Genomic DNA, 13,907 nt, shown 5'->3' on the forward strand with positions numbered 1-13,907 from the left:
CTTTGAATCGCTCAAGAAGCATGGTTGATAGAACTGGAATCTGGTTTAACCCCGTACTCGACCGTTTTGGTGATCCAGTTATTGCCACTAACGCCACTCGGGCTCCTATACCCGCCATCGCTGCCATTCGACTCTATATCCACGCTCCGTGCGTGTGAGTTCTTCAGTATGTGTTTCTGATCCTCTTCTTCGATGCTGTCAGAATCCGTGGCCGTCTTGCCCCCAGTGGCGGAGACGAAGTGGCCCCGGTGGTGGCTGGGCATGGCCTCTTCCTCCTCGCCAGGCAGCTTTTGGGCGTGGGCGCGCCCGTTGTGCCGGCTCATCCGCGACAATTTGTACGAGCCGGGCCCGTAGCCGCCGTATCCGGGCGTCCCGGACGGCGTCGAGCTCTTGAGCGATCGGATGCCGACGACGTCGTGGAGGAATTGCTCGAAGATGGACTTTAGCGACGGTGCGCAGGCGCCGATCAGGCCCGAGTTGAACTCGGCGCGCGCCCAGATGGTCAGGTTCACTCCGTCCCCTGTAATTTGGCGAAATCTTTGGTCAGCCGGGGGCTTTCATAGTAAAAACGAAGGATCTCACAAAACGAGAGTAGGCTTACATGTTGGGTCTTGAGTCGTTGCCAGCTTGGGCAACTCCCAGCACTTGGCGATCGCACATGCCGAGGCAGACAGGCCGAGCACGAAGACGCCGCGAAGAGCCCATTTGTTGTATACCGATACTTTGATTTTTGATAGGTAGATGAGAGGTCCAATGGTGAAGAACAAATCTGTCACAATGTTGCCGGCTAAACAATAGGGGAAACTTCGTGTTAGCCGTGTTGCCTGTAGGCACAATAACTGGTGAAGCCCCGTAACTGTAACGTACCTGTCTGTATATACGAAGCCACAACGCTGAATGATTTTGACCAGCATGTGTATGATCCTACTGGTAGCCCTTTGTTCCAGATCGCTTCCATCGGCCGGCACTGGAAGAAAGTCCCCGGGATGACCATTGCGTTGCATAAAATGGACAGGACGATGGCAACCCAGATCATCACATACATGGTTTTGCCGAGACCTATACGGAGTAAGGCTGCCCCAATACTGATCTTGAGGAAAGCCATGTTGAAACCGTTCACAAATATGGAGAAATTTGAGAATTTTAGAGCATTGATCCTGTCAGAAGCTGACAGTGTGTACACTGCAGAATTCAGTGTCAGCAAACGTTTTCAAAGGTCTGGTTCGTGATTTTCCACTAGCATTCCACCACCATTGATAGGGTACGATCGTCCATAACAGGCGATACACGTTCCAAATACATTCTTTAGAAGTGTAGCAGATGGGTTCTGAGAATTCTTACTGGAATTTCCATAACCATGCGACGTCATGGCCATACTCAGCGAGAGCGACACGATGCTTGATGCCTGCATGTTGAAAAAGAAGTGTTAGCCCAATTTTGTGTAAAATAGATATTCCCTTCTAGAAAAGATTCCACGTACAGCTGCCGCAATGATCCAATAATCATCCCACCCATGAGATCGTTTCTTGAAGAATCGTACCCATAGTCGCAAACCAACAAAAAACAAGCCAAGCAATGTGAGAAAGATAACACATCCACGAAGCATTCCCTGATGATCGGGGTGGCTGGCCACTAACGCGGCAGTGTCGACTGTTGCCATGATGGATTCAAACAGAGAGATCGAAGTGAGACAGATCGGCTGGTTCTGAATAAGCTTACTCAATTTTGAGCGCCAGTCGATGGATGGCCTTGGCTTGGAATATCACGCAGATCCGGCTGCCAAAGCGAAAGAGACGTGGAGTGACCCACGGAATATAGTGGGCATCAGAAAGCAAAACTCGATCATTTCTAGGATTCCGTCAAGTGACGGGATGATCGCGACGATATAGATCTAGCCAAGAGAATACCTCCCAATCCTGTCCAGAGTTTCGGGCCACGATGCACCGCACACATGTTCAAGGTTGTTTGATTTCTTTCTGTAACACCCAAGCCCCTGGAAAGGTGATCACGCCGGGTTGCCAGACCGAGGCAACAGGCTCTTACAGCGATATCCGGGAAATGCCCCGTTTCCCACTGGTATGCATCGTATCATCGACATGGACTAGAGCACGTCTGGATGATTCTCCAGAGATATCAGGCGACAAAAATTTTAAGCCAGACGCTATTGTATCGCGTGGTGGAGAGCATCTCATCGGGATGCCTGCAGCAGCAAAGAACATCGATGCAGGAGAAGGTCCGTTTGAGTCAGGGTTCAATCAAATCACTCTTTTCTAGAGGCTTGGTAGGACAGCCTGGTGGGGAAAGAAGCCACGAGGGCCAGCCGCAGGCTGAAGAAGACGCAGGCATCATATTTTAATGACCTTAATGACAGGCGTGGGCGTACAGGGAAATATAAAAAGCCGTTTGACTAGTGACCACTATTCAGTTACCACTCCACAAACCCGCTTTTCTGCACCAATTGGCCGGTTTCGTGTGTTCTTTTCATTACCGACTGTCGAAAAGTAACAGGGATAGCCCGGTCTAAGCACTCTATACCTAGTCCGCTGCAGATTCGGAGACCTCCGCTGAAGACTTGGCAATTGTCAGAGCTGGAAGGCCTCGTCAGTGCTGCCATTCAGATTCGATGGAAAAGTTTTTCTATGCAGAACGTGCTAGTCGAGCCTCGCGTTAAAGACCTGTGAAGTAGTTCGCTGAATAGTTTCGGATTAATTGAGGGAACTGTTGGCCGTAAGGTGGTTTGAAATCGATTGGTGTTATACTTGAAGCTTTTATTAGTGCACATATTGGCCACTCGCAGTAGCGGTCCACAACATATGCATGTTTAGAGACACCATTCCAGCGATTGATGTGGGGTATTTTCGCGTTTTCCTTTTTATTCTTTAATATTTATCAGCCCATCTGTTCTCCTGACAGTTGGGTGTAGATTGCCACGGATATTGCGCTCGAAATGACAATACGGGTCAACTAGTGGTAGTCCAGCGACGATGGACTGCATACCTGGTAGTCAGCTTATCGTACCCCGGGCCGTTACGAAAAGATCCACTACACGAAGTAGTTGCACCGGGCCGTTATCAGTTACAGTCAAGCCTGGGTATGAAGGACTGGGTGGGATGTTCTTACTAAAACTCGAAGGCGGTCCTTTTCAAATGAACAAGTGCTTGGGATGTTGTCTAGAAGCCCGCCAGAAGTGACCGTGCGTGACTACGACATTGTTATGACCCAGTTTGACTGTAACTATTGCGTTGAAGGAAGTCGTCAATACTTGGCTGTAGGATAAAAATTGAATGGATCCGGCTTAGCAACCTGTGTAGAGTCCCCCCTCAGCGCTTGTTTTGGAAGCCCAGCTCCACGACACGATCAAAATTTGTCGGGCGCTCCCGCACTCTTAGTAATTTTGAAAATCAGATGGGTTTGGTGATTCCCTGAAGCAGCACAGTGAACTATTACGTAACACAGAGAAGGAGATACTCATGCTAATGCTTAGAAACGTCGGTAGTCACCTGCGTCGCCCTCTAGGCGTCGGAGAATATAGCGCCTCTACCGACAGTCTCCCAACCCACTTCGTCTTCTTGGCGCGCTTGACAAGGATTAAGCGAGATTAGTAGCAACGACTTATGGACGGCGCGGGGGGGTCTGCCAGGCGAGGTCTCGCTGCTATCGTACTATGCGACATGTACCCGGCCTGCCGGTGAGGATACTGAGGGAACGACCAATTAGAAATCAACCATGCTCCATCCCCACGTGGTAAACGTCGACGCCTGCAGCATACATAATGATGATACCTTGCAGAGCAAACTTGCATCTGCTGCTGTAGGAGTCGCGCAGTTTGCATCCAACATCAGGTTGTTCTATCTCAGCCGTCCTATCATTCATTTGGCAAATCCAGCGTTAGTAGTGGAGGTATATTCTGAAGCGAAGGCTTTCTGGCAGAAATTTCGTCATTAGTTACCCCACCGAAGTCCTTCGTTATACTCACCCTCCGTCATGGTTCGCTCCCATCTACTTGATGCGATCCTCGCATCGGCAACCCTCGTTTCATCTTGTTACGGAAGTTGCTCATACAGCACGAAATCCAGCACAAACGGCACAGTGAGCCAGTACGACTATGTGATCGTCGGCGGTGGACTCACAGGTCTTGTCGTTGCCACCAGACTGACTGAAGATCCTGATGGTAAGATGATATTCATTATTCTTAATCACGTGTAACTAACGTACCGGACATTTAGTTTCCGTCTTAGTTTTGGAGTATGGTGCCGAGGATCGTAGTAACCTCACCAAGATCCCATACTACGGTACCACACTTAATACGGCATCCTTGCGCTCTTTGATATCTGCCCCTGAGCCCCAAGCCGGCAACCAAACATTCGCCGTCCGCGTCTCCCAGGTCCCTGGCGGTGGTTCCCAGGTCAATGGTATGGCTTGGAACTACGGCTCATCAGGAGACTATGATGGCTGGGAGGCCCTTGGCAACCCTGGCTGGGGATGGGACAGCATCTCGTCTTACATCAGAAAGGTACGTCTCGCGATTGCGAAAAGCGTGGACGAAGCTTATACTATCCCAGGACGTCCAATTCACGGTGCCTAAGCCGGAGATCGAGGCTTTGTACGAGTACTCGTACAACACTTCGGCGTATGCGACCGAGGCTTACGCTCAAAGCTCGTATCCTGAGTTCCAGTACCCCGATTTGTGTAAGTGGATATGGAAGGTTATTTCAAACTTTCTACTGACCTGACCCTCTTTAGACAAGTACATTGACGGCCTCGATGAGCTTGGCACAATTCCTTTCGTTGAGGAGCACGCGGAAGGACATAGTGGCGGTGGCCGATACTTTGTGCCAACCGCTTTGGACCCAACAACCATGACTCGTGCGTCTGCTTTCTATGCATACTACGACAAGGTCTCGAACCGCACCAACCTGAAACTCCTCCAGAAACATCAAGTTCGGGAGATTGTGTTCTCGGATAGCCCCGAGGGTGACCTCGTTGCATCTGGAGTCAAGGCCCTCAACCGCTCCACCAATAATACGGTGACTTTCACGGCTAAGAAAGAGATTATCCTCGCTGCTGGAGCAATTTACACGCCGCAGCTACTACAGTGGAGTGGCATCGGACCCAAGTCGGTTCTTGAGGCAAGCGGGATTGAGGCCAAGCTGGATTTCCCAGCCGTTGGCAGCAACTTCCAAGATCATGCTGTTGCCTACTGGACATGGACTCGTGAGTGCTCTAACATTTGACGACTGACACGCTGTGTTGTATGGAAACTAATACTGTGATAATAGTTGGCAATCCCACTTTCCCCGCAGCCTCTGATCTAACTTCCAATGCCACCTTCTGGAACGAAGCCGTTGATCTGTACCACAACAACCTCACTGGCCCCCTTACTAAAGCCCAAGCCAACTACATTGCTTTCCCGGCACTTCCAGTCATCGCCGATGATAGTGATGCCTTGGTCGCCGATCTTCTTGCCCAGACCGAGGGAGCCTACCTCCCCGATATCTATGCATCATCTCCTGAGCTCCTCGCTGGCTACGAAGCCCAGAAGAAGCTCCTAGCCGCACAACACGGAAATGGTTCAGTTGCCGCAGTTGAGATCCCCATTTCTGGCGCCGGCGGTATGCCCAATGCGGTCGAGAAGCCTCTCAGCCGTGGTACCATCCACCTGAACGCCAGTGATGTGTACGGCGAGCCAGTAGTATTCTACAACGCCCTCTCCAACCCCTTCGACCGGGCCATCCTCTTCCGCTCCCTCGAGTACACCCGTAAGCTACAGGCCACTTCTGCTGTTGCCGACCTCGAGCCTGTGGAGCTGTGGCCAGGTGTCGCTGCCACCACCGAAGAGGCTGCCTTGGCGGCCTTGACCAAGGTTGGCTGGCTGCGACCTAGCTTCAGTCATCCCAGCTCCAGCTGCCCCATGTTGCCCAAGGAGCTTGGCGGCTGTGTGAGCTCGGACCTGCTGTTCTATGGCATTCAGAAGCTGAGCATCATCGATGCCAGTATCTTGCCCATGGTCCCCGGATCGCACATCCAGGCAACCATGTACGCAGTGGCTGAGAAGGCTAGTGATATCATCAAGGCTCGTGCTTAATTCCCTTGTGTTTGAGCATTGTAGCGAATGAAAGAAATTGTGGACTTCTACTGTATATATCTTATCTATATAATCAAAATACCATGGACGTGATTGGACCAAGGCTCTATTGATACTTGAAGTACCATTATACATGCAATGCAGCTGCCAGATGACTGGCTTTCATCTTCGACCATTGCGTTTAGGCTGGCAGCGAGGGCCAGCGCCACAAGGACGGGTGTGATTCTGCAAGTGATTGACTACGAAGTATTCGCAGACAGATGATCATGATGGATATATCTGGCTACATTTTCGTCAATATTGATCGGCCACCCTTCGCAACTCTTGCTGCAACGGCCATCAATGCTCCCAGCATGATGGAAGAACCCGCAAAGATTTGGGCGCCGATGTAGCTGCCCCCATTGGCCTGGATCAATGCTCCGCAGATAGCTGGACCACTCAAGTTTGCCAAACTAACAAAACTAAGAATCATGCCAACCCGAGTTCCGGTCCTGTTGGGTTCCGGTGTCATGGTGGTCGCGACGGTGGGAAACAAAGCTTGTAGGGCCGCTGCGATGAGCCCGTAGATGGCAGCAAAGATGTAGAGTCCGGCTTCGGACTCAACCGCGATCCATCCAAAAACTAACACTCCTGCGGCGAAACTCAGTGGGATCAGTAGATTGAGTAAGCCAGTCCACCTGTCAGCTATAAAGTTGGGAAGAATTCGGCCAACAACACCAATGCCGTTCAGAACCAGCAGTAGGTTGATCGGCTCAGCAAGCCCAATCTGGTCCCGCGCGTATGTTCCCAAATAAAAGAAAGCAAAGTACAGTCCCCAAAAATTCAGGAACATGCTGATTGTAAAAAAGATAAAGGGGAGTTCTTTAAAAGCGGACGTGTCGATCCAGGGGCCAGTTTTGCGGGGAGGATGTCGCGGTTTGAACAATATGATGCAGGGCATATACGTGGCAAGCATAATGAAGCCCATTACTCTTATCGTCCAAGGAAATCCAAATTTGTCGTGGAAGATCAGCTGGTTGATCATAACTGGGTACACAAGCCCACCAACTGCAGCACCAGCAGCGGCCAGACCTACGGCGAGCGCCCTGTTCCGCTTGAAGTATTGCGAGACAACAGAAAGCGCGGGAACGAAAGTCAACCCGTTTCCGATGCCCAAACATACAGCCTGCGAGAGGAATATCTGCCAATATTCAGTACCAAGGGACGTCATGAAGATCCCTACTAGCTGGAGGAGGACGCCAGCGGTGAATGTGAGTCTGAAGTGCCCGGCGTCAGTGAGGCGACCTGCAATAACGCCCACGGAGAACAAGAAAAACACCTGAATGCTTCCAATCCATGAGACTGAGGATCCCGATTGACCAAGAACACTAGTATAATAGCTCTGGAAAACGCCATAACCGTTCGCGACACCCCAAGTATTGAAGAATACAATGTGCAAAAGTAGGACCTGCGTCCACGCAACCCGTCCTCCATCGGGTGGTTCGTCGCCGTGACCGGCATTGCTCTCCGGTTTTCTGTCTATCGACTGGAACGAGTCGTATTGGAGGCTAGTGTTAGACTCCAGGTCGGCTCTCCTTGGCTGTGTCTGCTGCATCTCGAGATAAGTTCTGGAGTCTGCCAATAATTGCCGGGGACCTTGTCGTCGAGCGGATGACGAACACATCAAGTGTTGCAATCGGCATCGTCCGTATTTTCATTAAGATCAAACGCAATCAATTGTAGATACGGCATACTATATACAAATGACTTTGTGCACTAATCCCGCCTCCCGGAAAAGCTAAGTTGCCTCTTGGTCGCTGCCGCTTCTCCCTTTTGAGCCGCCCTTAGCGCTGTTTCCGCGATTCCCGCTTTAACCGCTCCTCTCCGAATCAGCAGGCTCTCATTCGCAACTTGTCGTCACTCAGCACCACCAGCGCGGCGGGCACCATATTGAATGATGCCTGAGTTTCAAGGCCGCAAGCGTTCCAGACGGGCATGCGAGACATGCCGGGAACTCAAACGCAAGTGCGATGGCGCACAGCCCTGTGGGACATGCGTACGGTTCGAGTATGACTGCATCTTTTCCAGGACTCCCGGCCGCCGGAGCCGAAGGACCACCGAGCTGCCTGTGGGCTTGCCGTCGGCGCCCATTGAACCGAGTCCCATCAGTCCCGTGGTCGACAGCTCGCATTCGATGCAGACTCTATCCAGTCGCCTGCGCTCTCTAGAGGCAAACTCCGGTGCCGCGTTTCTCAGAAGACTTGCTCTGAGGATAGACGCGAATAATGCCCCGCGCATGCACGCCTTTGCCTGGAACGCATTTCTTGGTACCCGTTCTATCGTGCATGCTCCAATGTCGCGTCCCATCTTCGACATGATCTCCGAGGGCCAAATGCAAGATCTGGCCAATGTCTACTTCGAAAGGGTTGATCCTATCTACGGTTTCACCAATCGCCAAGACCTCAACAGACAGATCCGTATGAGGTGGGCAAATCGGGCTTCTGTGCACTTGGAAGACGCTGTTTTGTGTGGCATAGCAGCTCTTGGGTACTTATTTACACACGTCCATCCAGAGCCATTAGAGCTAGATTTGGCGGAGTCGGCGAGATCTCTCCTCGAGCCAAGGACCTTCGATCTTCCATCTGCCATGAGTATCACAGCATGGCTCCTACGAGTGACATATCTGAGGCTTACTGATACTCCTCACAAGACTTGGCTTGCAAGCTGTATCTTGATGCACATGGTCGAGGCTGCCGGGTTGCACTATGAGCGTGCCCAAGAATCTATCCTTCACCCATCAAGGGATGAACTCAACCCGGAAATTCGCAAAAGGCTTGTCGCAGTTGCGCAACATCTGAACACGTGGGCTTCTTTTGACATGGGGCGCTCGAGGATCACTCTTGGCAACACGCCGTACACATTCGTGCCCGCACCCCCCGGGGACAATACTGTGGAAATACTGGAGCTTTTGCCATATTCCTCGATTTTGGACCCCGAGAGAGCATCGGATGTGTCCGAACTAGAGGCAGCCTTGACCGCGGTTCTTCAGCGAACTCACACGCTGTACCCATCGATTCTGGCTCAGTGCAATCTGATGCTCTGCCTTTGTCGTCGCCTTCAGTCACTGAACATGGCTTTCACGGGTCCAATTCTTGATCAGATACTTTCACTGAGCTCCAAAGGCACCCAAGCTGCCCAGGCTATAGTAGACGCCCGGTCACCATGGCACCATATGATCAATGTCCCCTTCCAAGTGATATGCGTATTGCTTGCCATAGACACACTGGCTTCCACATCGCAGCTCAAGGGAGCATTGAGATGCCTCAGAAGTGTGGCTGAAACATATAATACCGATGCAACCCAGGAAGCTTTGAGGACCGCTTCCTTGTTACTTTCGATACACCAGAAGTGGAATGAAAAGTGTGCTTCAAATCTGGGTGATGTTCTTCGCGAATATCCGGTCACATCAGGCATGGAGAGCCAAACCAACCCGTCTCAGATAGTGGACGATACGACCTGGCTTGATGACCTTTTGGGGGATCTATCGACCGTCCAGCAATCTGACCTCGACCGTTTACTCAATCCAGGACCATTTTGGGAGTTTGACGGCAACGGATTATAGCTGCCGAGCATTGCTAACAAACAACGGAAAATGAGGTTATAGGTTTCAATTATTATGTCAAATCTTCTATGCAAGACCCCAGTTGTCGAGTGCATCTGAGCTAATCTGCACGCATCTGACTTGGGCGTTACCGAAGCACTTCCTTCTCGACTGCCACCTTATGATACATTTCCGGCTTGCCTGAAAAAAGCGGAGCATCGCTTCGAGACCCTATACCTCCGGCTCCACGGACCCCTGCAGCCCGATAATACAGATTTCCTACAACCACTCTGTTATACAACCATCAGTGCGCTGGTGAAACTACTCGAACACATGTAGCTGTGCCATGCACACGTGCGAACTTCGGGAGTGTATATGGACTGATTGTGGGCATAATGAAACTCGCCCTGCGAGATTTAATCCCAATCAAAAAAACGAGATTCGCTGTAGTTCCACAGAAGACACGGCTCAATCGTGTCTATCGCAATTGCATAGCCTTATCAAGGTCTAGTAATCAGGGACATGTGTCTTTCGAACACTGACAGATAAACTTGTCGTGTTCGGACCGGGCGCCGGTGCGTCGTATCTCTTTGGACAGCGTGATATATGTAGTGTTGACAGTTCACTTCTGGCGCATGGCCCAGAATATATAACCCCCGACGCCGAAAATGCATGTCGCCGCTATCCACCGATGTCAGTTCACACACACATGAGATGTGCCATAGAATTACATACCGACAGCCAAGACCTCCAGTACACTGTGATCTACACCCCTTCTCGCTAGTTGGTGGGTGATCTCATTTAGGCCTCGACCGATGAGCTGCGGATCTATGGCAGGCATTGTGGCAGTATTGTGTGTAGATATTAACCGGATTATAGTCGAAAGGCATTGACGAACAGGTTTACCCGAGTCTCTGGGAAAAGTGGTGGGATCTGCACACGGTTAAGTAATGTCGAGGCATGATGGTCTGACTGCAAAGTCTTTGGCGCTGGGAGCTTTAAGTCCATCAACTGTCCCAGAGACCAAGGCGCGTCATGACGTTTCGTGTATTCCTCAATAGTCGCTGCCTCATACCTAATTTTGGCTTATCTCAGCTCATGATGGGCTGATGTCGAGGGGCGTGAGTTTCAAGTCGCTAGTTTCGGACAGGGCAAAATGGGCTCATGAATGGCTTGTCCTGGTTTCAGCCTATACAAATTGGTGGTGGACCCGCTAAAAGTGTCACCGAGGCATTCCTTTTGAGCACGAAGATGCATGCCCGGAGAAGAGGGCAGAAAGCTTGTCGGACCCGGCGACGTCTTGCAAAATCGAATTTAATTGGTCTGTCTCTGCCACCGAACGTGGTTGCGTTGCTTCGCATCGTCTGATAAGGCTTGGAACCTGAACAATATGCTCAGCTGCCAAAACATTGGAAATGGGCGTAGGTAACATTGCGGATTACAGCGCTGCTACCTTGAGAATTCCAGCGGCGGTGATTAATCATCCATGCAATGCCGCCAAGTATCGCCTCAAGTCTCGTCAACTGGTATCCCTGGCCGGTCTATGCTTCTCAATGCATTGAACTGAAAGGAATTGGAAGCACGAAGATTGATGGCTCGAGATTTACACAATGTCGAGTATGCACCGAGAAACAGGTGGATCGCGTTACACAAACTCACCATAGCACTTAGACCTCCATAAGCCTGCCTTTGTCATTGGAGGAGTGCTCGGGCGCGAAACCTTTCTACAACCACAAATCAACGAAAGAGGCGGCTGGCAGCGTGTGACTTTAGACCTCAAAGAATTGCGGCCAGATGTTAATACTGCAATACATTCACACAGTCCATATCATGGTAATCAAGGTCTGGCGTCAAAGTTTGGAGGCGGAAACTATATATACGGCGCCGGTGATGAACCTTAGATCTGTTAGTATAATATTGCTGTACCGCCGGATTTCTATAATGAAATTGGAGTCAAGCAGAGTCGACGGTTTTGTAGAGTTTGCCGATAGATCCAGACCCAAGCCATTGAAGGGATTGCTGGGCAACTTTTTTTGTAAATGTATGGAATGTTCTGCATTTGACAATCTGCGATCCAAATAAACTTCTGGCTGATACAGGTAGCGCCGTGACAGACCCGTGGCTCGTCCCGCCGTTGAGAAAAGTTTTTAAACACTCGTCCAGGATTCCCTTGAGTAGCGAATGTTCTTCATCCATTCCAAGGTAAGTTCGTTATTGAAAAACTCCATGTGTAGTACAATGCCTGAATTGGGGGATGGTGTCCAATTCCACTATATTTGGCGAGTATCTAAGAGGCTGTTGCAATGATACTTGTGGTCTCTCTAGTCGCCCAATTCGATTATTGGTCGAACAGCATATTTACTCATGCCTTGGAAGTCCTTTGATGTGCCTCAATCAATATATTGACTCGGAGCACTTACTGAGAGATTAGCTGTATCCAGATTATCCATACCCGAGATGAAGGACGCCGTTCTATTGTATGAAATCCTGGTAACTTGTAAGCAGTTTTTAGTTATCACAAGTATGAAACTTTCTGTCACCATATTTCACAAACTTGCGTTAAGACCATATTGCATTATCAACTTCAGATAGTCAATATGTGACATCCAACAGCTGTTAAAAGTCAGCTAGTTGTACCAGGATCAAGTGCCTTCGCCAAAATCTAGTTAAATGCAGGTAAGACAATTGCCGAACGGAAGGTCATCTATCTCGGGCCATGACATCCATATAGGCCTCCATTATTGGATTGAACCCCATATTATTAGTTGAGGTGCTAATACGAACAAGCGAATAAGCGAACAACTCGTGAGTCGGCACGTTAAAGCAAACGATAGCCCAATAGCCAGTTGGGCTATCACAACATCTACCGCTAAACACCGCATTCATGACTGTGAGAACCATACAATAAAAAGAAATGAATTGCTATCAATTGCCTGATCGGGCGTTAGCCATTGACTCTTACAATAATTCCGAACCACTTGGGTTCGTATGTATTAATGATGTGCTTTGGTTCTCTTACCGATTGGGTATACAAAGCGTCCTGCGGTAACAAGGATCACGGATGATCGGCCGGGTTACGGCTTGATTCGATTTAAGAAAAAAAGGTTATCATTAAGCATATTTGTAACCGACGAACGGAGGCGCCAGATTTATACTTACCAGCCGCGAGCACCTGTGCAACGCTGGTCTCGGCTAAATTCTACCTTGTTACCTACTTGATGTAAGTGCAAGCGCTCATGGGCCCCGTAGCGTCGTGACCCTGGGCGTTCTTAACGGTGACTATCTCTAGCTCATTTTGACGCAAGGCAGTAATGAATTTTTATTACATCAATTTTCGCCAAATTATCAGCCTGTATGTATCACCACAGGTTGCTTGCTGTCTTACAAGTATGAGTTTGCTATCGCACCAGCCCGTGTGTTTGGTCTGACATTCGATTACTTTAACCGATTAGCTGTTCTACTCTCGGGAATCAGTCATTTTGAAATCAACAAAAGCTCCAACTGCCTTGTCAACACGCTATTCAATGCATTGGATTGAAACCCAAAACCAGCGCATAAATCCATTTTCGCGCCTTAGCTATGTGGTCAATGTCTTGCTCCTTGGTAGTCATGCATCAGTTTCTCTGTATTTTCCCCAAACCTAGGATCTCAATATCAAGCCTCAGCTTGGTAGTGTACTCCACAGGCCACGCTACTTCAATGTCACCTGCAAAGCCTTGGTCTACACCATATCTTATATGCATCTATATATCTAGATAATGGCTTTAGAGAAAGTCCCGATCGTCTTTGCAAGGTTCCTCGTCGTCTCTGCATTCAAAGAGCGTTCAACCCCGGAAGTCAAACTATTTATACGAGATTTCTCTCAGGCACAGACTCAAGCCAATCATGGTCACCTATAAGTTGTTGTCATGAAATCTCATTTGGTAAAGCAATATGTGATTGAATCTTCAAGATGTTTGGCTGGTTCAGTGAGCCATCGGCCTGCTGCATGGATACATGCAAGAGCGTCTATAGATGACAATACACGGTACACTTGCGTGCTAGGAATTAGGCGTACCATTTATTCAACAACTGCAAATATGTGTTGTAACGGTATATGAAATTCCTAAGATGCAACAGAGAACAAAATGTGAGCACTACAGAATAACTAACGGCACAGCCCTTTCAGTACTTTTAACTTTTCTCTCCTACGCGAGTTCTTAACCGTAATGCTTATTTAGCATCAACACTAGATGTGAGCTA

General features: G+C 49.5%; 5 protein-coding genes across 5 annotated transcripts; 2 read left to right on the forward strand and 3 right to left on the reverse strand.

Annotated features, from left to right (window-relative positions):
- Positions 1-11: 11 nt before the first annotated feature.
- Positions 12-1,660, reverse strand: BKA67DRAFT_659744 (uncharacterized protein; the record flags this gene model as incomplete). Its single annotated transcript, XM_046107505.1, has 5 exons — positions 12-520; positions 602-787; positions 868-1,182; positions 1,342-1,405; positions 1,481-1,660. The coding sequence occupies 5 exons, from the start codon at positions 1,658-1,660 to the stop codon at positions 12-14; spliced, it is 1,254 nt and encodes a 417-aa protein (XP_045957380.1).
- A 2,324-nt stretch (positions 1,661-3,984) lies between these two features.
- On the forward strand, positions 3,985-6,085 carry BKA67DRAFT_519626 (choline dehydrogenase; the record flags this gene model as incomplete). The annotated part of the gene is made up of 5 exons (XM_046098114.1): positions 3,985-4,171; positions 4,227-4,513; positions 4,563-4,689; positions 4,744-5,214; positions 5,280-6,085. The coding sequence occupies 5 exons, from the start codon at positions 3,985-3,987 to the stop codon at positions 6,083-6,085; spliced, it is 1,878 nt and encodes a 625-aa protein (XP_045957381.1).
- Positions 6,086-6,185: 100 nt separating this feature from the next.
- BKA67DRAFT_568615 (major facilitator superfamily domain-containing protein) lies at positions 6,186-7,842 on the reverse strand. The gene has a single exon (XM_046103041.1). It carries the CDS (start codon positions 7,746-7,748, stop codon positions 6,369-6,371), a length of 1,380 nt encoding a protein of 459 aa, XP_045957382.1. The 5' UTR covers positions 7,749-7,842; the 3' UTR covers positions 6,186-6,368.
- Positions 7,843-7,978: 136 nt separating this feature from the next.
- Positions 7,979-9,926, forward strand: BKA67DRAFT_309872 (uncharacterized protein). Its single transcript, XM_046096136.1, has one exon. The coding sequence runs from the start codon at positions 8,019-8,021 to the stop codon at positions 9,684-9,686; it is 1,668 nt and encodes a 555-aa protein (XP_045957383.1). The 5' UTR covers positions 7,979-8,018; the 3' UTR covers positions 9,687-9,926.
- A 361-nt stretch (positions 9,927-10,287) lies between these two features.
- BKA67DRAFT_659748 (uncharacterized protein) lies at positions 10,288-10,506 on the reverse strand (the record flags this gene model as incomplete). The annotated part of the gene is made up of 2 exons (XM_046107506.1): positions 10,288-10,346; positions 10,401-10,506. The coding sequence occupies 2 exons, from the start codon at positions 10,504-10,506 to the stop codon at positions 10,288-10,290; spliced, it is 165 nt and encodes a 54-aa protein (XP_045957384.1).
- Positions 10,507-13,907: the final 3,401 nt, after the last annotated feature.

The sequence above is a fragment of the Truncatella angustata genome, assembly GCF_020726525.1.
Source record: "Truncatella angustata strain MPI-SDFR-AT-0073 chromosome Unknown BKA67scaffold_5, whole genome shotgun sequence".
NCBI classification, from domain to species: Eukaryota; Fungi; Ascomycota; class Sordariomycetes; order Amphisphaeriales; family Sporocadaceae; genus Truncatella; species Truncatella angustata.

Excerpts from the sequence above, each read along its gene's own strand:
- BKA67DRAFT_568615 (XM_046103041.1), bottom strand. The coding sequence starts at position 7,748 with ATGTGTTCGTCATCCGCTCGACGACAAGGTCCCCGGCAATTATTGGCA.
- BKA67DRAFT_309872 (XM_046096136.1), top strand. The coding sequence starts at position 8,019 with ATGATGCCTGAGTTTCAAGGCCGCAAGCGTTCCAGACGGGCATGCGAG.